The sequence below is a fragment of the Mustelus asterias genome, chromosome 11 (genome assembly GCF_964213995.1).
Source record: "Mustelus asterias chromosome 11, sMusAst1.hap1.1, whole genome shotgun sequence".
NCBI classification, from domain to species: domain Eukaryota; kingdom Metazoa; phylum Chordata; class Chondrichthyes; order Carcharhiniformes; family Triakidae; genus Mustelus; species Mustelus asterias.
In genome coordinates this window covers 1,824,764-1,850,917 of record NC_135811.1, presented here as the reverse complement: position 1 = coordinate 1,850,917, position 26,154 = coordinate 1,824,764, and the positions used below count along the sequence as shown (strand labels likewise).

The following is a 26,154-nucleotide window of genomic DNA, read 5'->3' as shown; positions in this document are numbered from 1 at the left end:
TCACTGCCTGGCACTTGTGCAGCACGAATGTTATTTGTCATTTGTCAGCCCAAGCCTGGATATTGTCCAGATCTTGCTGCATTTCAACATGGACTGCTTCAATATCTGAGGAGTCGCGAATGGTGCTGAACATTGTGCAATCATCGGCGAACATCCCCACTTCTGACCTTATGACGGAGGGAAGATCATTGATGAAGCAGCTGAAGATGGCTGGGCCGAGGACACTAACCCTGAGGGACACCTGCAGGGGTGTGCTGTTTTTGGACACAGCTCCTATTGTGTGCTGTAAGTGTGAGACCGCTCTTGTGCTTACAGGTGAGCTAGAAGTCCTGTTCGTGATTGCGAGCTGAGTTCAATGTGAAATCACTCCTCTTTTGATCCCAAGTTGTGTTGACCAATTGGTTAGAGTTTGTGGAGCTGCCGGCTTGCGGCAAAAGGCGGCACTCCCGGAGTCCCCGACTCTCAGCCAGTGCCCCTACACCTGACTCAGTGACAACCCCTCCCTGAACTCGCATACAACCTGGATTATTCACTGCTATTGTTGGGGAAAGCCTGTGTCAATGGTGTGTTAGTATTGGGCCCTGCCTTTACTCAAATGGCGCCCATTCTTATTTCTCTCAACACAAATCATTCAGACCCGCACGATTCATCTAACCGGGGCTGCTGGAGTCGGGCTTGACAGACACCCAGGGCTAGCATTGTGCTGTGAATGGCCACAGTCCGGGCGAACATCACTCACTTCCTGATTGTTAGCCTGGGAAGGGACACGGCTCGCTGGACATTGCCGTCACTCATTGCAATGAATGGAAACTCAGAATCTGCAGTGTCCACTTGTGTGTGTGTGTGTGAGAGAGAGAGAGAGAGGGAGGGAGTGTGAGAGAGTGAGAGAGGTGGAGTGCAAGAGAAGGTGTGTGTGAGAGAGAGAGGGGGAGTGTGAGAGTATGAGTGAGAGAGAGGGAGTGTGTGTGTGAGAGAGAGGGAGTGTGAGAGTGAGAGAGGTGGAGTGCAAGAGAGGGATTGTGTGACAGAGTAAGAGAGGGGGAATGTGTGAGAAAGAGGGGGAGTGTAAGGGAGAGGCGGGTGACGGAATGTTCTGCTAAATGTACCAATGAAGATGAACAGCGAACTTATCACGCGGAATCAGAAATGCCAAATCCAGTTTTGTTTTTGAGGAATGAGTTGGTGTGTGGGTATCTGGGGTGTGTGGGTATCTGGGGGTTTGTGTGGATATCTGGAGATTTGTGTGGGTATCTGGGGGGTTTGTGTGGGTATCTGGGGGTTTGTGTGGGTGTCTGGGAGTTTGTGTGGGTATCTGGAGATTTGTGTGGGTATCTGGGGGGTTTGTGTGGGTATCTGGGGGGTTTGTGTGGGTATCTGGGGGTTTGTGTGGGTATCTGGAGGGTTTGTGTGGGTATCTGGAGATTTGTGTGGGTATCTGGGGGGTTTGTGTGGGTATCTGGGGGGTTTGTGTGGGTATCTGGGAGTTTGTGTGGGTATCTGGGGGGTTTGTGTGGGTATCTGGGGGTTTGTGTGGGTGTCTGGGAGTTTGTGTGGGTATCTGGGGTTTGTGGGTATCTGGGGGTTTGTGTGGGTATCTGGGGGGTTTGTGTGGGTATCTGGGGGTTTGTGTGGGTATCTGGAGGGTTTGTGTGGGTATCTGGGGGTTTGTGTGGGTATCTGGGGGGTTTGTGTGAGTATCTGGGGTTTGTGGGTATCTGGGGGTTTGTGTGGGTATCTGGGGGTTTGTGTGGGTATCTGGGGGGTTTGTGTGGGTATCTGGGGTTTGTGTGGGTATCTGGGGGATTTGTGTGGGTATCTGGGGGGTTTGTGTGGGTATCTGGGGGTTTGTGTGGGTATCTGGGGGTTTCTGTGGGTATCTGGGGGTTTTTGTGGGTATCTGGGGTTTGTGTGGGTATCTGGGGGGTTTGTGTGGGTATCTGGGGGGTTTGTGTGGGTATCTGGGGGTTTGTGTGGGTGTCTGGGAGTTTGTGTGGGTATCTGGTGGTTTGTGTGGGTATCTGGGGGTTTGTGTGGGTGTCTGGGAGTTTGTGTGGGTATCCGGGGGGTTTGTGTGGGTATCTGGGGGGTTTGTGTGGGTATCTGGGGGTTTGTGTGGGTGTCTGGGAGTTTGTGTGGGTATCTGGTGGTTTGTGTGGGTATCTGGGGGTTTGTGTGGGTGTCTGGGAGTTTGTGTGGGTATCTGGGGGTTTGTGTGGGTATCTGGGGGGTTTGTGTGGGTATCTGGGGGTTTGTGTGGGTATCTGGGGGTTTGTGTGGGTATCTGGGGGTTTGTGTGGGTATCTGGGGGGTTTGTGTGGGTATCTGGGGGTTTGTGTGGGTATCTGGGGGTTTTTGTGGGTATCTGGGGGGTTTGTGTGGGTATCTGGGGGTTTGTGTGGGTATCTGGGGGTTTGTGTGGGTATCTGGGGGTTTGTGTGGGTATCTGGGGGTTTTTGTGGGTATCTGGGGGGTTTGTGTGGGTATCTGGGAGGTTTGTGTGGGTATCTGGGGGGTATCTGGTTTCTTTGTGCTGAGATACAGATGAGGACAGGTGTCCCGAACCGCTCCACACTGTGTTAAAGGCAGAGAGAGGGGTAGCTCAGAGCGCGGCTCACACAAACCTTCCTCTGATTCATTCACAATTAAACCGAGATGACCAAACATGCAGCACTTTATGTGAATCAATTGAACCCTCCCTTTCGTTACAATTTACAATAGAATCCAATCTCCTCTTCCCGCCGATAATCTGAGCAGGAATATCAGATTTTCCATTTCCGCCCTCAATGCGGAGACTGGTTGGAATGTTCGTTTGTTTTCATTTTAAATAATTCACTTTCAAAATTGGTTCATTCATTCCGCTGCTTTCAAATCATTTTTCAACTATCCGTAGTTTCTGCTCAAAGTTTCAATGGAATAAATTGGAATGATACTGAGGTTGTTTGTAGAATAAATGGATTACATTTTAGGGATTTATGTTGAAGATTCTGGGGAATGTATTCTTCCGGCTCATTTAACTATTGTCGGGGTTTTGGGGGAGGTTTTTGTCCTCGTTTTGTGTGTGTTGACAGAGTCACTTTCTCAAAGGCTCTCTGAAACCAATCCCTAACTCTGTCTGTCTGTGCAATCCCACTACAATGAAATCTATATATTTACCTCCAAATCCACTCTGTCGCTGCACGCAGGAGTTTAAATTCAAATTCTTTATAGTCACGGAAAATATATAATTGTTTTTATAGCTGCTTTCAATCGGTTTATTCCATTTTTAACATAATAACTATTTGTTTCTTTGCCGAGAGAGTCTGGGATTTTTGAACGAATGTTTCTGGTGATCAGTTTGTGAATTGGAGAGAGAGTGTGAGCTGAAAGCAGGAATTAGAATCAGGGATTCGGGACTGGAGGGGGAGAGTTATAAATTCTGATATTAGGTAGAGATGTGTTTGTGTGGCAGAATTTCTCACTGAGAATATTCGATGATAAAATCTGACCGGCTTGTCCCTGACTATAGAGAATGATCTCGCTGTGAGATGTTGCAATAAAAAATTGGAGAACTGGAAGCGCCTTTTCTGTCTGAATTTGGAAGGGCTTTATAAGGTTAGTGTACTGACAGTCCCGGCCGTTTGTGAACTCTCCCCCTCCCCTCTCTCTGTCACTCAATTCTCAGCCAATGATGATGAAGCCAGCCCACCATTCCGCGATGCATTCTGTCCCAGAGTTGTTGCAAGGCAATGATTGATGTTTGGAGTGTTGTTCTGAAAGCCTGTGCAGCGGCGGCCTGGCCAGCTTGCGGGAGGGAAGGAGCGACACGGCTTCTCATTAAAGATACTGGGGATCTCGGCTGGTCACCCCGAAAACCATCACATTCCTGTGGGCCAGAATGGATCATTTACACCCTCACCACACTCACTCCCAGCATGAACCCATTAGCTTTGGAATAGACCAGATATTGAACAATCCGGAACAAGGGGGCTGCATGATCCCGAATTCCAGACTCCAAGATGTGGACTATGGACTGGGATGTATGGTGGGCGCCAGTTACAGTAACATGGCCATCAACTACACTAACAACGGCGGCGGGGGCGCCTACAGCAACTCCTGCAGCCTGGCACCGCTGGCCGGCCCGTACGGGGTTAACCTGGCCATGGGCAATAACTTGAACCCGGCCGGTGTGATCCGAGTACCGGCCCATCGGCCCGTCACCACTGGGGTGCACCAGCCCATCAGCAGCGGAGTGTCAACTGTGCCCAACTCCAACAGCAACCTGAGCAATCTGACATTCCCCTGGATGGAGAGTAACAGGAGATACACCAAGGATAGATTTACAGGTAAGAGCAGAAAGTGAGAGGGAGAAAGAGAGGGGGTGGATGGATGGGTCTCGCCGCCTTGACTGCCACTCAAACCAACATTTAACTTTCCCATTTCATTTCACTGTTTGGGGTTGAAAATACATTTCAGATCCCTGGAATAATTTATCCAGCTATTCCTGTGTAAACCAGGCGTGTGTGTGCCTATCTCATCTCAATGTATCCCATTTTTAAAAATATTTCAGAATGTTGTGATTATAGGAGAGTCTGTCCGTTAATAAATATTTTTCTAATATTTAAACACAGGCTTTAATGTTTTATTTCGTCATCAGTTTATGAAGGAACGGTTAAAATTCTGATTATTAATAATAGCTTGACAAAACATTTCGAATTGAATGTAGAAATGTATTCCCGGATCTTTAACTTTGGAAAATATTCCTTAATCTTCAATAGCCTCACAAACATCACCGCATCCAGAGCCCGCTTGCTAAGTTAAACATCTCACCCCTCAATGTTAAATAATCCTGTTCAGATCCCAGGATAATCTCTAACCCCCTTTCCAGAATTTAAATTCGAATCCAGTCTTTCTTTTCCCGTCACTTTCATTTCATTCTGCGTCTGAAAACTGTTGATGCCAGGGACTTACTAATCCTTCCGAGAAACTATTCCCTATCAAAAATATTTACACCAGGTAAAGGCTAAATTAATAATTATATTTTTAGTTAAAAATAACTTGCATTTATTTACAAACTAAACCAAATTAATTCGGCGATTTAACGGGTACAATTTTAATCTCAAATGCATTAATACATTGTATAACATTTTAACATAACATTGGTGTATATTTAAATATAGTTACAAATATCCTCAAATTTAACCATATATTAATTTATCATGTATCAAATTAAATCACTGGGTTTGTGAAGAAATAATTAATTGAGACGAATCCTGTTTGTAAAAGTGTCGTTTTAAGTTGGAGATTTTGGACATTCTAATTCCGGTTTCTGGTACAGTTTAAATCCACATTTCGCTGCAAGTGTTTTTACAATAACTTCTCTTTTACAATTTCTGTTTTTCGAATGATTTCGATTCTGGGAGAACTCCTGATTTGGGATTGGGAATTCGGACACTGTCCCTCCGCCTCAATTTATTCTGAGAACCTTTCTGGTTAATGGAATTAACAGCATTGTACTGGCGGCTTCGAGAGATCGACAGCTTCGGACAGGCTCGCCGACATCTCCAAGGGCCCAAATCCGGGAAGCGGGCTGGGAATGATTTCCAAACAGCCGCCTTGATTTAAAATACACCGATCCCCCGCACCCACCATCCTGGCACCCCCCAGACACCCCCAGACAGTCTGCCCAAGTGTTAGTTTTCACTGGGTTTATTACAGAAACTCTAATCCTCTCTGTTCCCTCTCAAATTCTCTGGCATTTTATCAGATGCTGCGTTTTTCTCTCATTCTCTCTCTTCTATCGAATTCTCTATCTAATCCTATTTTCTATCCTACCCTCTATATTTTATCCAATTCTCCCGCTCATTTTTCTATTATTTCCCTCTCTGTCTCATTCCCCTCTCCATTTCCTCTATTTTTTACACTCTGTCTCTCCCCCTCACTCACTCTATTCTGTGTCTTGGTAAATTTGTCTGTATGTCTCTCTCTGTGCTTGTCCCTTCACCCGTCACACAGCTTCTCTCACTCCCTCACTCCCCTACCCTCACACACTCACTTTTCTAACAGTTCTTGAATCAAAGTCTGCAACATTACCGCCCAGAATCCCGGCACCTCCTGCCCTGCAAACGCCAATTAACATCAGGAATTGAATTAATCGCCACCACATCGAGCCAGGAATCAGTGATCGCCCGCAGAACTCGCTGATAATTGTCAGAGTGATGTGGATAAATGCATATAGTTAGGAGGGGACTGAGTGTGGAATGAGTTTGGGTATTTATATTTCCAGTCCAGTTGATTTTATGCTATGAATATTGTCTCATTTCTCCTGGGGACTGTTTTGGTTCTGTGATTGAGTTGAGTGGCTCTCTCAGGGTAGTGTGAGTTTAATGTGTGAATTATTCCCTCTCCCTGATCAACACTAACACCTCTCTCCTTTTGCTGCTTATGTTGTAGTGGCTCTGTCGCCCTTCACCGTGAGCCGCCGGATAGGACACCCTTACCAAAACAGAACTCCCCCCAAAAAGAAAAAGCCTCGGACTTCCTTCACTCGCTTACAGATCTGCGAACTGGAGAAACGCTTCCACCGTCAGAAATACCTGGCTTCCGCCGAGAGAGCAGCACTGGCCAAAGCTCTGAAAATGACTGACGCCCAAGTCAAAACCTGGTTCCAGAACCGGCGGACAAAGTGGAGGTAGGGGAGAGAACAGCCAGAGTGCGAGGCTGGCCAGGGGACTGAAAGCCTGCCCCACTTTCCCCTCTCCCCCTCTTTGTCCCCAATCCCCATCTCTCTCCTTCTCTGTCTCTCCCCATCTCCCTCTCTTTCTCCATTTCCTTTCTCTCGCCCCCCTCTCTGTCCCCAATCCCCATCTCTCTCTCTCTCTCTCTGTCCTCAATCCTCATCTCCCTCTCTCTGTCCTCAATCCCCATTTCTCGCTCTCTCTGTCCTCAATCCCCATTTTTCTCCCTCTCTCTGTCCCCAATCCCCATCTCTCTCTCTCTCTCTGTCCCCAATCCCCATCTCTCTCTCCCTCTCTCTCTCTGTCCCCAATCCCTATCCCTCTCTCTCTCCCCATCTCCCTCTCTCCATCTTCATTTTCCTTTCTCTCTCCCTCTCTCTGTCCTCAATCCCCATCTCTCTCTCTCTCTCTGTCCTCAATCCTCATCTCTCTCTCTCTCTGTCCTCAATCCTCATCTCTCTCTCTCTCTGTCCTCAATCCCCATCTCTCTCTCTCCCCATCTCCCTCTCTCTCTCCATCTTCATTTTCCTTTCTCTCTCCCTCTCTCTGTCCTCAATCCCCATCTCTCTCTCTCTCTGTCCTCAATCCTCATCTCTCTCTCTCTGTCCTCAATCCTCATCTCTCTCTCTCTGTCCTCAATCCCCATCTCTCTCCCTCCCCCCTCTCTCTGTTCCCAGTCCCCCCCCCCCTCTCTTTTTTCGAGGCGACCTCTTGCAAGCTGTGTCCAGCATACCTTATAATTCTATCTTTTACTCTCGTTCTATGCTTCTAAAGCTTCATTCTAACTTTTTAAAACTCTCTAACAATGACACCCTAGCTATGACTGTAACACTACATTCTGCGCTCTCTCCTTTCCTTCTCTATGAACGGTATGCTTTGTCTGTATGGCGGGTAAGAAACAATACTTTTCACTGTACGTTAATACATGTGACAACTATAAATCAAATCAAAATTCTCTCTAACCTCAGTCCCACATCTCCCCTGTTGTTTGTCCTCATCTCCCTCTCTCTCCCCTCTCTCTTTCTCCCTAGTCTCCACCCCCCCCCCCCTTCTCTCCCCCTATCCCCAGCACTTTGGGAGTTTCTCAATGTTTTATATAACAGAGTGGGGCTCTGTGATTGGAAATTACAGGTAAGTGTGATGTAACCAGTTCCATATATAACTGACGAAGGAGAGAGTGTGAAAGGGATGGGGGGGGGGGGGGGGGGGAGAGATGTATGGAGCTGATTAGAAACATTGAGGCAGGTTAATAAAAGTCCCAAATCTGACATTAATTTCTGGCGAAAAACCATTGCAAAGTCGGCAAGCTTTGGGAGACTCATTTCACATCTTAGTCGCGGCACACCGAGAGCGGGAACATGTTAGAAAAAGTGATCTGGAGAGAAGGTGAAAGGATGTCAGTGACCGCAGGAACTGAACCAACTGAGAGCGGTGAAGGCGTTTCAAATTCTATAGAGCAGACATTGGGAAAGATATTTCCAAATCTCCCGCTCGTAAACATCAGCTCGTGACTAAAAGCCCCCATCACAGGGAGTGACTGGGACAGAGACACCCCAGGAGAGGCCATGCGGGAGGAGGAGAGGATTGGTTGGGTGGACTGGAGTTGGGAGAAAGCTCCTCATTCCATGTCTGAACTCAATAAACCCCAATCTTTACCGCATTCTCCTTCCGCCCGCACACACTGCAATCCACTGGAATTATTCAAACTCTCCTTTAAACCGCAATCTGTTTACTCAATAATTCCTGATTATTCCCTGAAAGAGGTTCGTTCCAAACCATTCCCGCCGCTTCACACTCCAACCGGAACCAAATCTGGGAAGTAAAGTGTTGGTGTTTATTGTAAATCCTGTCGAGTAAGTTCTCCAAAGCCTATCCTCGCCGGTATTTCCCCAATATTCACACTGCTCCCTCAATCGCCACCCCATCCCCAAACTCCACTCAATCGGAATGAAGACTTTATTCCCGACTCCGCACAGTTAGTGAGTCAGGAGTTCCCCAGGACACTGTTCCCCGGTCACATTACCCCGGCTCGCCGCTGCTCCATTCCCGCTCCCAGACCCAGGGAAGCTGCCGGCATCACCGCCGTCAAACCGGGAACCCCAGCCACGGTCCCACCGGAGGGACAGCTTCCCCCAACCGAGACAAAACCCGGAGACAGCGGGGCAGTCCCTGCCCAGAGGGAAAGGGATGGTTAAATAGTTTCGGAATTCTGGGACAGAATCGATTAGATTTGGAAACCTTTATGAAGTGTTTAAACTCTAGAAAATAAGTTAAAAGCCAAATGAGAATAGAATCGAATCCTGCAGTGCAGAAGGAGACTATTCGGCCCAGCGAGTCTGCACCAACCACAATCCCACCCAGGCCCTATCCCTATAATTATCCAGCTCGTCCCCCTGACACTACGGGGCAATTTAGCATCGCCCACCCACCTATAGAACAGTACAGGCCCTTCGGCCCACGATGTTGTGCCGAGGTCTATCTTTTGGACTGTGGGAGGGAACCGGAGCACCCGGAGGAAACCCACGCAGACACGGGGAGAACGTGCCGTCTCCACACAGACAGTGACCCAAGCCGGGAATCGAACCCGGGTCCTTGGCGCTGTGAGGCAGCAGTGCTAACCACTGGGCTACGGTAGCAACAATCACGACCCCCTTCAGGAAAAGTCGAGTGGAATAAAATCCGGATCGTTCAGATTTATAAAAATGACACCACCGCCTGTCCCCTGCTCCTGCTGTTGTCAGTTTGATCTTAAATGCTCGTGTCCGTTATTTGTCTCAACTACTCCTTGTAGTGAGTTCCACATTCTCACCACTTCCAGCTTTTCCCAAATTCCCAATTGGATATACTAGTGATCTTATAGTTATGCTCGCTAGTTCAGATCTTGCCTACAAGAAACGGTACTTTTTCCGCATCGACCCTATCAAACCCTTTCAAATCTTCAAGACCTCAATCAGTTCACCTCAACCTTCCCTTCTGTAGTGGAAACAGCCACAGTCTGCTCAGTCTTTCCTGATGATAAAAAGCTCTTGATTTTGAATTATTCCAATAAACCTTTTTTGGATCTTCTCCAATGCCTCTATATCCTTTTTATAATATGGATTCTGGAACTGTTCACAGTACTTTGGAAGTGGTCTAAACCAAGTTTGATACAACTTTACTGTAAATTTCCTGCTTTACGATTTTACCCTGTAAAAGTGAAGCCAGGTGCTTTGTTTCTTTTGTGTGGCATGATTAATCTCTGTCACTATGTTTAGTGAATTGTGCATCTATCTCCTCGCGCCTCTGTGTTCCTCTATCCCATTTAGACACTTACTTTCCAAAGAGTATGTGGTTCCTTATTCCTCCTACTAAAATATACTACTTCGCAATTATCTGAAATAAATTTAATTTGCTAATTACACATCCATTCTGGAAGTTATGAATGATTTTCCGTGATGATTACGGGGTGATTGGATCCCATTCTCTCCCGTTGGCGAGATGTCCCAGGGACAGGAAGAAATCTCACCCCTCCCCAGTCCAACGCCGGCACCTCCACATCATGTCCCAGGAAACAAGAGGAAATAATTTTCCCCAGGCAACAAGTTCCTCTTCGATTTACTTCCTTATCTAGGATGGGAATGGGATCATTATTTTAACAAAGGCTGTTCTCCCGCCTGTAGCCGCTCCCCGGGATGTGGCCAAGCTCCCCCACTCGCTGATCGATTGGCGCTGATTGAACTCAATCCAAAATATTTCCTAAATCAGAGAGGTCCAGGATTGCTCTCGGTGTGAGTCTCTCTCACTCCCTGTCTGTCTGCATTCGCTGTTTCTCTCCGACTCACCACAATCTAGAAATTTTCCAAAAACATTTGGGGAGATATTCTTGATTTCTCGAGGAATTAAGGGCTACGGGGAGAGAGCGGGTAAATGGAGTTGAAATCAACCATGATTGAATGGTGGAGTGGACTCGATGGGCCGAATGGCCTTACTTCCGCTCCTATGTCTTATGGTCTTATGGGATATTGAGTGGAAGCGGTTGTGACTGAAGGGCCGGGATTTGTGTAGGATTCCCCGGGGGAGGGTGACAGGTTTGGGTGAATGGGGGGAGGGAGGAGTTGGGGAGGCATGTGTGGGGTGGGGGTGGGTGTTTTAGGACTGGGCGGTGGGTGTGTGTGGGGGAGGTGGGGGTGAGGCGACTGGATGGGTGGGTGTGGGGTGGTGAGGGTGTGGGGACTGGGGGGTGGGTGTGTGTGGGGTGGTGAGGGTGAGGGGACTGGAGGGTGGGTGTGTGTGGGGGGAGGTGGGGGTGAGGGAACTGGGGGGTGGGTGTGTGTGGGGTGGGGGTGGGTGTTTTAGGACTGGGCAGTGGGTGTGTGGGGGGGGGTGGTGAGGGTGAGGGGACTGGGTGGGTGGGTGTGTGTGGGGTGGGGGTGGGTGATTTGGGACATGGGCAGTGGGTGTGTGGGGGGGTGGTGAGGGTGAGGGGACTGGGTGGGTGTGTGTGTGTGGGGTGGGGGTGGGTGTTTTGGGATTGGGCAGTGGGTGTGTGTGGGGGAGGTGGGGGTGAGGGGACTGGGGGGTGGGTGTGTGTAGGGTAGGAGTGGGTGTTTTAGGACTGGGCAGTGGGTGTGTGTGGGGGTGGTGAGGGGACTGGGGGGTGGGTGTGGGTGGGGGTGTGTGGGGTGGGGGTGGGTGTTTTGGGACTGGGCAGTGGGTGTGTGGAGGGGGGGGAGGTGGGAGTGAGGGGACTGGGTGGGTGGCGGGACTGGGTGTGTGTGGGGGGGTGGGGGGTGGGGGTGGGGGGGTGGTTGGGGTCCTGGTGTCACTTTCTGTTAAACTTCACTGGGGACGTTTCCGTTTGTGAGAAATCGCAATTTGATCAAATCGGAGCAAAAATCCCCCCGGTTAATTCCGTCTGCGTCCCTCTCCCCCTCTCTCCCCCCCCCCCCCCTCCCTCTGTCCCCCTCTCTCCCTCTCTCTCCCCCCCCTCCCTCTCTCCCCCTCTCTCGCTCTCTCCCTCTCCCCCTCTCCCCCTCTCCCTCTCTCCCTCTCCCCCGTCTCCCTCTCCCCCTCTCTCCCTCCCTCTCTCTCTCTCCCTCCCCCTCTCTCCCCTCCCCCCTCTCCCTCTCCCCATCTCTCCCTCTCTCCCTCTCTCTCTCCCTCTCTCCCTTTCCCTCTCTCTCCCTCTCTCCCTCTCTCTCCCTCCCTCCCTCTCTCTCTCTCCCGCCCCCTCTCTCCCCTCCCCCTCTCTCCCTCTCCCCATCTCTCCCTCTCTCCCTCTCTCTCTCTCCCTCTCTCCCTTTCCCTCTCTCCCTCTCTCCCTCTCCCTCTCTCTCCCTCCCCCTCTCTCCCCTCCCCCTCTCTCCCTCTCCCCCTCTCCCTTCCCCTCTCTCCCTCTCCCTCTCTTTGTCTTTCATTGTGTGTTTTTCATTCTCCCCGTCTCTTTGATTTTCATTTTCTGTTCTGTTTTTCTCTTTCATTCTCTCTCTCTCTCTGTTTAATTCTCTCTCTGTTTCATTCTGTCTCTGTGTTGTCTCTCAATCTCTTTATTTCACTCTCATACACACTTTCCCCCTCTCTATTCCCGGGCCCAGTTTATTATCCAGTAGCTCTGGGTCTACGGGTCCAGCGGCCCGAGTATGAAGGGTACTTGTCTGGCTGGGCTCGGTAGGATTGCGGGGAGTGAGTTGTTCAGCATCGGGGCTCCCTCACCCAGCGAGAGGGCAGAAGGTGCAAAATCCACCAGCCACTGGAGCCTGGAATTCTCAAACCCCTGCCCCCAGGAGCCGGGAGAGGAAAACACGGCAACCGGGAAAATGCTGGGAAGTTGGGAAAGGAGCAGATGGGATGGGAGGGAGAGAATTCTACTGATATGACACCAAGAATTGGGAAGAAGCCGGGAATTGGGATGAAGCCGGGAATTGGGATGAAGCCGGGAATTGGGATGCATTGTTCAGTGCAAAGCAGCAAAGTCCAACCTGGAAAACACGGGGGTGGATCATGAGTTTGCTGGGATGGACATTCTCAGGGGAACAGTGCTGGGAAAGCAGGAATGTTGTCCGGGACTCTCTCAGTGTGCCCAGGATCGCTGTCTGTGTGCAGCCTGGGTAAGGAACCAGCCTTGGGAAATCCCAAAAGGATTGCTTTTAGACATTCCTTCATCACATCGCGGACAGGGATTGGTGGAACTGTCTGGAACCAAAGGGCCCCTGTTTAAACTGACTGGAACCAGGATCCGGAGCTCACATGGACACAAATCTGTATGTTCAATAAATGATCAGGATTAAATCGCACTCCGCACTCGGCGAGAAAGAGAGAACTCTGCAATTCAGAAAAGAATTAAATAAACATTTCAGTGGATAGGGGAGTGGGAATAACTGTGTTCCTCTTTGTGGCTGGGTCATTAACTATGATGTGGAGATGCCGGCATTGGGGGCTGGGGTAAACACAGTAAGAAGTCTCACAACACCAGGTTAAAGTCCAACAGGTTTATTTGGTAGCAAAAGCCACTAGCTTTCGGAGCGCTGCTCCTTCGCACTTACCCGACCGAAGGAGCAGCGCTCCGAAAGCTAGTGGCGTTTGCTACCAAATAAACCTGTTAGAACATAGAACATAGAACATTACAGCGCAGAACAGGCCCTTCGGCCCACGATGTTGCACCGACCAGTTAAAAAAAAAAACTGTGACCCTCCAACCTAAACCAATTTCTTTTCGTCCATGAACCTATCTACGGATCTCTTAAACGCCCCCAAACTAGGCGCATTTACTACTGATGCTGGCAGGGCATTCCAATCCCTCACCACCCTCTGGGTAAAGAACCTACCCCTGACATCGGTTCTATAACTACCCCCCCTCAATTTAAAGCCATGCCCCCTCGTGCTGGATTTCTCCATCAGAGGAAAAAGGCTATCACTATCCACCCTATCTAAACCTCTAATCATCTTATATGTTTCAATAAGATCCCCTCTTAGCCGCCGCCTTTCCAGCGAAAACAATCCCAAATCCCTCAGCCTCTCCTCATAGGATCTCCCCTCCATACCAGGCAACATCCTGGTAAACCTCCTCTGCACCCTCTCCAAAGCCTCCACATCCTTCCTGTAATGTGGGGACCAGAACTGCACACAGTACTCCAAGTGCGGCCGCACCAGAGTTGTGTACAGTTGCAACATAACGCTACGACTCCTAAATTCAATCCCCCTACCAATAAACGCCAAGACACCATATGCCTTCTTAACAACCTTATCTACTTGATTCCCAACTTTCAGGGATCTATGCACACATACACCTAGATCCCTCTGCTCCTCCACACTATTCAAAGTCCTCCCGTTAGCCCTATACTCAACACATCTGTTATTCCTACCAAAGTGAATTACCTCACACTTCTCCGCATTAAACTCCATCCGCCACCTCTCGGCCCAACTTTGCAACCTGTCTAAGTCTTCCTGCAAACTACGACACCCTTCCTCACTGTCTACCACACCACCGACTTTGGTGTCATCAGCAAATTTGCTAATCCACCCAACTATACCCTCATCCAGATCATTAATAAATATTACAAACAGCAGTGGCCCCAAAACAGATCCCTGAGGTACACCACTTGTAACCGCACTCCATGATGAATATTTACTATCAACCACCACCCTCTGTTTCCTATCCGCTAGCCAATTCCTGATCCAATTTCCTAGATCACCCCCAATCCCATACATCTGCATTTTCTGCAGAAGCCTACCATGGTGAACCTTATCAAACGCCTTACTAAAATCCATATATACCACGTCCACTGCCTTGCCCCCATCCACCTCCTTGGTCACTTTCTCAAAAAACTCAATAAGGTTAGTAAGGCACGACCTACCTGCCACAAAACCATGCTGACTATCACCTATCAATTCATTACTCTCCAAATAACTATAAATCCTATCCCTTATAATTTTTTCCAACATCTTGCCGACAACAGAAGTGAGACTCACCGGTCTATAATTCCCGGGGAAGTCTCTGTTCCCCTTCTTAAACAATGGGACAACATTCGCTAACCTCCAATCTTCTGGTACTATACCAGAGGCCAACGACGACCTGAAGATCAGAGCCAGAGGCTCTGCAATCACTTCTCTTGCCTCCCAGAGAATCCTTGGATAAATCCCATCCGGACCAGGGGATTTATCTATTTTCAGACCCTCCAGAATATCCTGCACATCCTCCTTATCAACTGTAATACTGTCTATTCTACTCCCTTGCAACCCAGTGTCCTCCTCAGCTATATTCATGTCCCCTTGCGTGAACACCGAAGAGAAATATTGGTTCAATGCTTCACCAATCTCCTCCGGTTCCACACATAACTTCCCTCTGCCATCTATAACTGGCCCTAAACTTGCCCTAACCAACCTTCTGTTCTTGACATACCTATAGAACGCCTTAGGATTCTCTTTAACCCTATCCGCCAAAGTCTTCTCATGTCCCCTTTTAGCCCTTCTAAGCTCGCTCTTCAACTCCCTCTTAGCCAATCTAAAGCTTTCTAGTGCACTACCCGAGTGCTCACGTCTCATCCGAACATAAGCCTCCTTTTTCTTTTTAACCAACAAAGAAACTTTTTTGGTGCACCACGGTTCCCTAGCCCTACCAATTCCTCCTTGCCTGACAGGGACATACCTATCACAGACTCGCAGTAGCTGCTCCTTGAAAAAACTCCACATGTCGGACGTTCCCAGTCCCTGTAATCTCCTAGTCCAACCTATGTTTCCTAATTCTCTCTTTAACCTGGTGTTGTGAGACTCCTTACTGTCATTAGTTATGTCCATAGCTGAGATAAACAGATTTTTAATCAGTAAGGGAATCAGTGTTATAGGGATAAGGTAGGAAAGTGGAGTTGAGGATTATCACATCAGGTCAGCCACAATCTCATTGAATGGCGGAGCAGACTCGATGGCCAAATGGTCTACTTTTGCTCCTCTGTCTTATGATCTTATTATGAACAGTACAGCATCAGAGGCCGAATGGTCTTTGTGCTGTAATATAATATTCTATTATTCAATGATTTGATTTGATTTATTATTGTCACGTGTATTAGTTTACAGTGAAAAGTATTGTTTCTTGCGCGTTATACAGACAAAGCATACCATTCACAGAGAAGGAAATGAGAGAGTGCAGAATGTTGTATTACAGTCATAGCTAGGGTGTAGAGAAAGATTAAATTAATGCAAGGTAGGTCCATTCAAAAGTCTGATGGCAGCAGGGAAGAAGCTGTTCTTGAGTCAGTTGGTACGTGTCCTCAGACTTTTGTATCTTTTCCCGATGGAAGAAGGTGGAAGAGAGAATGTCCGGGGTGTGTGGGGTCCTTGATTATGCTGGCTGCTTTTCCGAAGCAGCGGGAAGTGTAGACAGAGTCAATGGATGGGAGGCTGGTTTGAGTGATGGATTGGGCTACATTCATGACCTTTTGTAGTTTCTTGTGGTCTTGGGCAGAGCAGGAGCCATACCAAGCTGTGATACAACCAGAAAGAATGCTTTCTATGGTGCAACTGTGGAAGTGAAGGAACGGTGATATATTTCTAAGTCAGGATGGTGAGTGACTTGGAGGGAAACCTCTGGTGGTGGTCTTCCCAGGTATCTGCTGCTCTTGTCCTTTTGATGGTAGTGGTCATGGGTTTGGAAGGCACTGCCTAAAGAACCTTGGTGAGTCGCTGCAGTGCATCTAGTAGATGGTACACTTGGCTGCTACTGTTCGTCCGTGGTGGAGGGAGTGAATGTTGAAGGTGGTGGATGGGCTGCTTTGTCCTGGATGGTATCGAGCTTCTTGAGTGTTGCTGGAACTGCATCCAACCAGGCAAGTGGAGAGTATTCCATCACACTCTTGACCTGTGCCCTTGTAGATGGTGGACAGGCTTTGGGGAGTCAGGAGGTGAGTTACTCGCCGCAGGATTCCCAGCCTCTGACCTGCTCTTGCAACCACAGTATTTCTATGGCAAGTCCAGTTCAGTTTCTGGTCAATGGTAACCCCCCGGAGGTTGATAGTGGTGGGTTCAGCAATGGTGCTGCTGTTTTTGTCAAGAAGACAATGGTTAGATTCTCTCTTGTTGGAGACAATCATTGCCTTGTGTGGCATGAATGTTATTTGCCACTTGTCAGCCTAAGCTTGGATTCTGTCTAGGTTTTGCTGCATTTGAACATGGACTGCTTCAGTATCTGAGGAGTTGCGAATGGTGCTGAACATTGTGCAATCATCGGCGAACATCCCCACTTCTGACCTTATGACGGAGGGGTGGTCATTGATGAAGCAGCTGAAGATGGTTGGGTCGAGGACTCTCCCCTGAGGGACTCCTGTAGGGATGTCCTGGGGTTTAGCTGATTGACCTCCAACCCCCACAACCACCTTCCTTTGTGCCGGGTCTGACCCCAACCAGCGGAGAGTTTGTCCCCGACACCCTCACATAAAAGGATCAGTTCCCTGGGAAATATCAGCTGTCACAACAGCAATCAGAGTACGTACCCTTTACCCCAAAGAGCGAGTCCAAAGATGTGCGGGTTAGGTTGATTGGCCATGCTAAAATTGCCCCTAGTGTCCTGAGATACGTAGGTTAGAGGGATTAGTGGATAGATATGGGGGTAGGGCCTGGGTGGGATTGTGGTCGGTGCAGACTCGATGGGCCAAATGGCCTCTTTCTGCACTGTAGGGTTTCTATGATTCTATGACCCATTGATTCCAGTTTCACTAGGGCTCCTTGATGCCACACTCGGTCAAATGCGGCCTTGATGTCAAGGGCTGCCACTCTCACTTCACCTCTGGAATTCAGCTCTTTTGTCCATATTTGAACCAAGGCTGTAATGAGGTCAGGAGCTGAGTGACCCTGGCGAAACCCAAACTGGGCATCACTGAGCAGGTTATTCCTGAGTAAGTGCTGCTTAATAATATCGGCAGGGTTGGATTTGTCCTGTTTTTGTGTACAGGACATACCTGGGCAATTTCCCACATTGTCGGGTAGATGCCAGTGTTGTAGCTGTACTGGAACAGCTTGGCTAGGGGAACGGCAAGTTCTGGAGCACAAGTCTTCAGTACTATTGCTGGAATATTGTCAGGGTCAGTTGCCTTTGCAGTATTCAGTGCCTCCACTCATTCCTTGATAACAAAATGGGGTTTTTAATATTTGATAATAATCCACACCAGAGATTATTAATCAAAGTGAAAAAACATGAATTGGAGATAACCTAATGATCTGGATTGCTAATGGGGGGGGGGGGGGGGGCGGGGAGCCAGAGAGAGAGGGTAAAGGGTACGTACTCTGATTGCTGTGGTGACAGCTGATATTTCCCAGGGAACTGATCCTGGGTTCTCAGCTTCTCACTGTGTTTACTAATGAATTGTATGGAGATTGTGTTGGATTCCAAAGATGCAGAACACACTCAGTGGGAAGTGACCGTGAGTTACGTAGATGGGACTAGCGAGTTGCAAAGTGACGGAGACAGATTAAATAAATGAGCAAATCTGTAACAAATAACGTTCAGTGTGGAAGAATGTCAGATCATCCACTTTGGAATGGGGAAAAGTGGGGCAGATTATCTTACCAATGGTGAGGAACTAGAAAGTGTGAAGCAACAAATCAATGTCCTTAAAAACAAACCACTCAAATAGTGAACAGGTAGATAAAGACACATGACCTTGTGCTTCTAGGAATCTCTGTACCCGTGAGTGTGTGTGAGTGTGTGTATGTGTGCGTGTACATGGGCAGGTCTGTGTGTATGAGTCTGTGTGTGTGTGGGTGGGTGTGCATGAGCAGGTCCGTGTGAGTGGGTGAGTGAGTGTGTGGGTGTGTGCGATTCGCTGCCTGTGTGAAGGTCTCAGTCACGTGTGTGTGTGAGTTTGTGTGTGCGTGTCTATCTGTCTCTGTCAGTCTATAATTTCTCTGTCTCTTTGTTTTGAGATTCGCTGTTCCTTTTATGTGAGGATCTCTGTCTTTTATGTTGAGTGTTTTGTACTTGGCTCTTCTGAATGATTTTTGAGTGTATTCTCACTGGGTCCAGCAACTCTGTGAGACCTCGGACCGGGACAGTGTATCAAACACATTAATAATGTAATGGGACGGGGGATTACATTCCTGATAAATATTAGTTGAATAAAGGAGGTGATAATGAAGATGAGAAATGGTTTGTATAATTGGGCAGTTCCTGGGGACTGCTGCACATGCTCAGTCCAATGGGAGGTTGAGAATTGATTTGGTAGAAAACTCTATTTTGTTACTCGTTCTTATTCCAGAACCACCACACCCCCCCCCCCCCCCCCCGCGTCTGCGAGCATCTCCACTATTCCAGTGAAGCTAAACACTAACTCAAACCTCACCCCGTCTACTTCACAATCTCCCAGTCTCAGAAACAGAGAGTCACACGGAAACATCTTTACACAGAGAAGGGCAGTGAATTTAATAGTTACTTTCAGGAGGGAAATGGATGAAAACACAAAGGGAAACAATTTGTAGAGCTTTGGGAAAAGAGTGGGACTAAAGATGGGCCAAATGGCCTCTTTCTGTGCGTTATCATTCTGTGATTCTGTTGACCTATATTCTTAACTTCAGACCTGACCCGTCTCTCTCCCCCCGCCCCCCCCTCTCTCTCTGCCTCTCCCTCTCTCTCTCTCTCTGCCTCTCCCTGTCTCTCTCTCTCTCTCAGTCTCTGTCTCTCTCTGTCCTCACTAATTACCTCACTACCCCATCACCTCACTATCTGGCCACTCTTTCAGACATTCCTTAAAAGTTGCCCCTTTGACCAAGCTTTTGGTCACCTGACCTAATATCCCATTACAGGGCTGAATGTAGTTTGTTTGACAACATTCCTTTAAGCACTTTGGGATGTTTCGCTGTTTAAAAGGTGCAATGTAAATCCAAGTTGTTGTTTTGTGTTTTCTGTGAGGAGAACAACAGTTATTTAATTATTTCCTGTCCTCCAGCCAAGTAATTCATTCTGGATATTTAGACTCATAGAGTCAGAGAGGTTTACAGCATGGAAACAGGCCCTTCAGCTCAACTTGTTCATGCCGCCCCTTTTTTAACCACTAAGCTAGTCCCAATTGCCCGCGTTTGGCCCATATCCCTCTGTACCCATCTTACCCATGTAATTGTCTAAACACTTTTTAAAAGACAAAATTGTACCCGCCTCTACTACTACCTCTGGCAGCTTGTTCCAGACACTCACCACCCTCTGTGTGGAAAAATTGCCCCTCTGGACCCTTTTGTATCTCTCCCCTCTCAACTTAAACCTATGCCCTCTAGTTTTAGACTCCCCTACCTTTGGGGAAAGATATTGACTATCTAGCTGATCTATGCCCCTCATTATTTTAAAGACCTCTATGAGATCACCCCTCAGTCTCCTACGCTCCAGAGAAAAAAGTCCCAGTCTATCCAGCCTCTCCTTATAACTCAAATCATCAAGTCCCAGTAGCATCCTAGTAAATCTTTTCTGCACTCTTTCAGAGGAAAGCAGGTTTAGGGTAATTGACAAGAGACCCAGAGGGGGTGATAAAGTTTTTAACGCAGTGGGTTGTTGTGATCTGGAAGGTGCTGCCTGAAAGGGCGGTGGAAGCAGATTCAACAAGAACTTCCCAAAGAGAGAATTCGGGGAATCCTCAAAAAGGAACCATTTGCAGGGCTACGGGGATGAGATTAATTGGACAGTTTTTGCAAAGAGGCAGCACAGGCGCAATGGCTCGAATGACTGTATTTTAATCATTTAATTTCATTTCTTCAGCATCTGCAAAATGTTTATTTTTGTCGGCAGCGATTAAACAGGTGTCACCAGCTCCCTGGCAAATCCCAAAGTACAGCCAGAGTTACTCGACCTACTGACATGATGTGGAGATGCCGGCGTTGGACTGGGGTGGGTACAGTAAGAAGTCTCACAACACCAGGTTAAAGTCCAACAGATTTATTTAGAATGACGAGCTTTCGGAGCACTGCTCCTTCATCAGGTGAGTGGGAGAAGCGCTCCGAAAGCTCGTGATTCCAAATAAATCTGTTGGACTTTAACCTGGTGTTGTGAGACTTCTTACTGTACCTACTGACACTCCGAGGGTTGGGTGTTCCCAGGAATGTCCAAGGAACAAGTTCAACTGAAGCATTTTTCAAAACCAAATTTTAAAACAATTTGCATTAATATAGCACCTTCAACATGACAGAACACTCCAAAGTAATGTAATCAAAGGTTTGACGCAGAGTCACACGGGGAGATGTTAGGACAGTGGATTTTATGCAGTGTCTGAATGGAGGAATGGGGAGAGTTAAGGAGAGAATTCCAGAGAGGGCAGTAATTCTGGATTTAGAGGTTGATTCAGGGTCAAAGGTAGGGTTCTGAAGAATGTGGAGGAACAGAGAGATCTTGGGGTTCATATCCACAGATCTCTGAAGGTTGCCACTCAAGTGGATAGAGCTGTGAAGAAGGCCTATAGTGTGTTGGCGTTCATTAACAGGGGTTTTGAGTTTAAGAGCCGTGGGGTTATGCTGCAACTGTACAGGACCTTGGTGAGAATATTGTGTGCAGTTCTGGTCACCTCACTACAAGAAGGATGTGGAGACACTGGAAAGAGTGCAAAGGAGATTTACCAGGATGCTGCCTGGTTTGGAGGGTAGGTCTTATGAGGAAAGGTTGAGGGAACTTGGGCTTTTCTCTTTGGAGCGGAGGAGATTGAGAGGAGACTTGATAGAGGTTTATAAGATGATGAGGGGGATAGATAGAGTGAACGTTCAAAGACTATTTCCTCGGGTGAATGGAGCGGTAACTAGGGGGCATAACTATAGGGTTCATGGTGGGAGATATAGGAAGGATGTCCGAGGTAGGTTTTTTACTCGGAGTGGTTGGGGTGTGGAATGGACTGCCTGCAGGGATAGTGGAGTCAGAAACTTTAGGAACATTTAAGAAGCTATTGGATGGGCACATGGAGTACTTCGGGATGATAGGGAGGAAATAGCTTGATCTGGGTTTCAGACAAAGCTCGGCACAACATCGTGGGCCGAAGGGCCTGTTCTGTGCTGTACTGTTCTATGTTCTATGAATCCTCTGAAGGAGTTGGCCTTTTGGAGGGGCTGGTTCCACACAGGGATCTCTGTGAGATAGACTGGGGTACGGTGTGACTGGAGGGATGGTGTGACTAACAGACTCTCTCTGCTTTCTCTTTCTGCTTGCTGCGGGGCTGGTTGGAACAAGGAGGCAGACCGCGGAGGAGCGAGAGGCGGAACGGCAGCAAGCGAACCGCATCCTGATGCAACTACAACAAGAAGCTTTCCAGAAATCCCTCAGTCAACCCATCCAGCCTGACCCCATCTGCCTGCACAACTCATCCCTGTACGCCCTGCAGAACCTCCAGCCATGGTCTGATGACAGCACCAAGATCGCCTCTGTCACCTCCGTGGCCTCCTCCTGTGAATAAGACTGTGCGATTATTTGGAGTTTTAGAGAAGAAGCTCACCTGGATTTCTCTGGTTTTTGTTGTTGTTGTGGCAGAGAGACTCAGACAGGAAGTGTCCAGTCAAACTGAATGCCTGTGGGTGTCAGCAGTGGCCAGTTCCCATCTCCACACCTCCTGGCCCTCTGAAACACACTGTTGGGATTTTCCCACTGGGATCCGGTTACTGCCGGAGTCCTGAGCTCCTGGAGTTGATTAGAAAGGAAACAAGGTGGTCGTGAAATATCCAAATCTCTTCTTCAGCGAAACCGGCAAAGAAAGGAAATGATTTCAAATGTAACAGACACAGAAACTCAGATTCAGGAACGCCAGGAGTCCGACAGACAGAGTCAGATAGAGACACAGACAGATCCAGATAGCTGGAGACAGAGTCACAGATTCTGACAGAAAGTAGCTATAGACACACAAACAGTCCCCAGTTAGATAGTCACAGAGACAGATAAAGAGACACAGACAGACAGATACCAAGAGACAGACTTAGACTGACAGATACCTAGAGGCAGACACAGACAGATACCTAGAGACAGATACAAACAGACATACCTACAGAAAATGCTGACACATTGGACACACGCAGTAGACTGGAGGATCAATGCTTGTTGTAAAATGAAATGATGCAAGAACAGTGAGAAGTCCATGCAGTGCCAGGCCCTGTATCCGGGTGTGTGCACCCACAGTAACGCTCTGTCCAATCTCCCAGCAGCCTGTAGGCTGGGTTCTGGGGTCTGGGCAGTCAGTTACAGAGAAGCTACAATGAGTATTGGGGAATATATACTTCTGATTCTGAACTAAAAGGCAACGGTGAAATATTAATCAGTCAGTAATCCCATTGGACATGAGACTGAGCGCATTCAGACAGAGGGAACAAGTTGGGTTTCTCGGAGAATCTGACAGCTTCACTTTTACTGAGAGCAGTTTCACATTCCAGGTAGAATTTCTTACAAAAAAGCTGAATTCAAGTTCTCAAATTTCTATGGTTGGGTTGGAGTACCTGTTGTATGAATTACTAGCCCAAAATGTGAGCACGAAAGCCCTCAGTAAGAGGATAGCAAATGGAATGGGATTATTAAGTTGCTGCATTTGGTGCCTGGATCTAATCAATCCACTCTGTCGCCCAATTTCTTCACATGCAATTGAACAATGTGTTAGTTTGTGGCTCTCAGTTTCACCGGCTAGCAAGTCCACACAACAGGCCAATACAGAGGGAAAACAGAATTGCACAGTTTACACAACCCCTTTTTTTAAAATGGGAAAGTACGTCCATTCTCAATTACTGGTGAGTTTGTGCACAAGCATCGCTTCAATTCATCATTAAGATTTTTTTTGTTATTCAAACTAATGTTTAGTCTTCAGTGGGACTCATTATCCTACAAGACAAATAGTGAGTACACTTTAAAAGAGATGTGAAAGACAGCTCTATATAGATATATATAAATATATAAATATATAAAATAATGGTTAAAAATTAGTGATGAAAGTATTTTGTTTTCTGAAGGTCAGTGTTAATATTAAACGTGTCTGCTCAGAATCTTTGTTGGAAAAACATTTGAAATTCACGATGATTCCAGCATTTGGACCCTTTCTAAAAATGGACCCAGCTTTCAAAATAAGTTATGCACTTATGATCAATATTTTCTGTAATCAACTTTCTACAATTCTTGTGTAAATTATGACGAAAATGAAAAGAAAACCCAGAAGTTAGTTCCGCCAGCACTATACCCTGTAACTGAAGAGTCTCTGATTTATTTTTATATTAAAAAAACGCTCTGGGCCAAGAGATGTCACAGTGAAACTGCTCCCAATGATGTCAACTGCCAATGCTGGAAATGAAGATAAAAAGCAGTGAAAATGCACAGACGGTCAGTCAGCATCTGAAAGGAACAAATATCTTGCATTTCAAACTCAATTTCACAGCCTCGGGATGTCCTACACAGTCAATGTGATACTTTTTAAATTACCGTCACTGTTGAAATGTAGGCAACAAATTGTACACAGTAAGATCCCACAGGCAGCAGTGTGATAATGACTGGGTAAATTCTTTTTATTGATGTTCAGTGAGTAATAAATATTGACGCCGGGGAGGACTCCATGTCAAGGCTTTGAGTGAGAATGCACTGATGCAGTTGGTGCTACCTTACCCGAGGTGTGAACTTGGTCTCTCTCTCTGTCTCTCAGACGCTGATGGGCCTTCTCTGTATTTCACCAGCTAAAGCTTGCATTTACATAGCACCTTTGGCACAGTGAAACAAGCCAAGGCATTATTTCCACCAAGCTTTTCCAAAATCTTTATTTTATTCACAATCACTTTCACCCTTCGCCAGGGAATGGGATTTTTGTTACTTGAACAGCTTTGATTTGCAGTATTTGGGGTGTCCAACCAACTCAACCCAACCAATCAGCACCCAGACAATCAAGCAGCTCAATCCTATTGGTCAATATTGCTCCTGGTTGATGGGTTGTTGGGATTGGCTGACAGTGCAGCTTGGGAAGGGCTTCTTCTCGGTGCCTCATTGATAACTTGCTGTTCAATTGGAACGCTGACATTTGTTCATATCAGCAACTTGGGATGTCTGGGAATTCACATGGACATGGATTGAAACTTGATACAGTTTACAATCAGTCACTGAGTGGAAATGCTTCAGACACACCTCATGTACAACCCTTCAGTCAGCCTGTTAGATTGTCAGATATTCCTCCCCACAGTTACTGCCAGCATCCTCATTACAGAGCCCTCTGAGTTTTGTAGAGTTGTTATTTTTTTATCAAACCCTGGAGTTTCCAGCTGTTTCTCCATCAATCAGTGTTTACACAATGTAAATAAAAAAGAAATTGTTTTTAATTGTGTCGTTTCTTCCTGAGTTCCAACTGGTGTCAAACTTGTGATGATTTTTTGAACCATCAAAATCTCCGTGATAATCTCACCGTGATAATCTCACCGTGATAATCTCACCGTGATAATCTCACCGTGATAATCTCACCGGGATAATCTCACCGGGATAATCTCACCGGGATAATCTCACCGGGATGATCTCACCGTGATAATCTCACCGGGATAATCTCACCGGGATAATCTCACCGGGATAATCTCACCGGGATAATCTCACCGTGATACTCTCACCGGGATAATCTCACTGTGGAAATCTCACCGGGATAGTCTCACCGTGATAATCTCACCGTGATAATCTCACCATGATAATCTCACCATGATAATATCACCGGGATAATCTCACCGGGATAATCTCACCGTGATAATCTCACCGGGATAATCTCACTGTGGAAATCTCACCGGGATAATCTCACCGGGATAATCTCACCGGGATGATCTCACCATGATAATCTCACCGTGATAATCTCACCGGGATAATCTCACCGGGATAATCTCACCGTGATAATCTCACCGGGATGATCTCACCGGGATAATCTCACTGTGGTAATCTCACCGGGATAGTCTCACCGGGATAATCTCACCGTGATAATCTCACCGTGATAATCTCACCATGATAATCTCACCATGATAATATCACCGGGATAATCTCACCGGGATAATCTCACCGTGATAATCTCACCATGATAATCTCACCGGGATAATCTCACCGGGATAATCTCACCGTGATAATATCACCGGGATAATCTCACTAGGATTGTTTTACCAGAATAATCTCACTGGAATAATCTCACTGCCATGATCTCACCGTGATAATCTCACCAGGATAATCTCACCAGGATAATCTCACCGGAATAATCTCACTGTCATGATCTCACCAGGATAATCTCATCAAGATAATCTCACCATAATAATCGCACCGGGATAATGTCACTGGGATAATCTCATCACGATAATCTCACCGGAATAATCTCACCATCAGAAACTCAATTTGATAAACTCACTACCATAATCTCCCCAGAATAATCTTATTGCCATAATCTCAGCATCATAATGGCTCTGAATTAATATCACTACCATAATCTCACTACAAAACTTGCCAGAGTAATTTAACCACCGTAATCACACAGCCATAATCTCAT

The 26,154-nt window shown here is 47.2% G+C and overlaps 1 protein-coding gene across 1 annotated transcript; it reads left to right on the top strand.

Annotated features, from left to right (window-relative positions):
- Nucleotides 1–3,874: 3,874 nt before the first annotated feature.
- tlx1 (T cell leukemia homeobox 1) lies at nt 3,875–22,092 on the top strand. The gene is made up of 3 exons (XM_078224336.1): nt 3,875–4,322; nt 6,430–6,667; nt 21,870–22,092. The coding sequence occupies exons 1-3, from the start codon at nt 3,875–3,877 to the stop codon at nt 22,090–22,092; spliced, it is 909 nt and encodes a 302-aa protein (XP_078080462.1).
- Nucleotides 22,093–26,154: the final 4,062 nt, after the last annotated feature.

Bases quoted from the DNA above. Each gene is read 5' to 3' on its own strand.
- tlx1 (XM_078224336.1), top strand. From the start codon at position 3,875: ATGGATCATTTACACCCTCACCACACTCACTCCCAGCATGAACCCATT. The intron at 4,323-6,429 runs GTAAGAGCAGAA...CTTATGTTGTAG, and splicing joins CACCAAGGATAGATTTACAG to TGGCTCTGTCGCCCTTCACC. The intron at 6,668-21,869 runs GTAGGGGAGAGA...GGTTGGAACAAG, and splicing joins AACCGGCGGACAAAGTGGAG to GAGGCAGACCGCGGAGGAGC.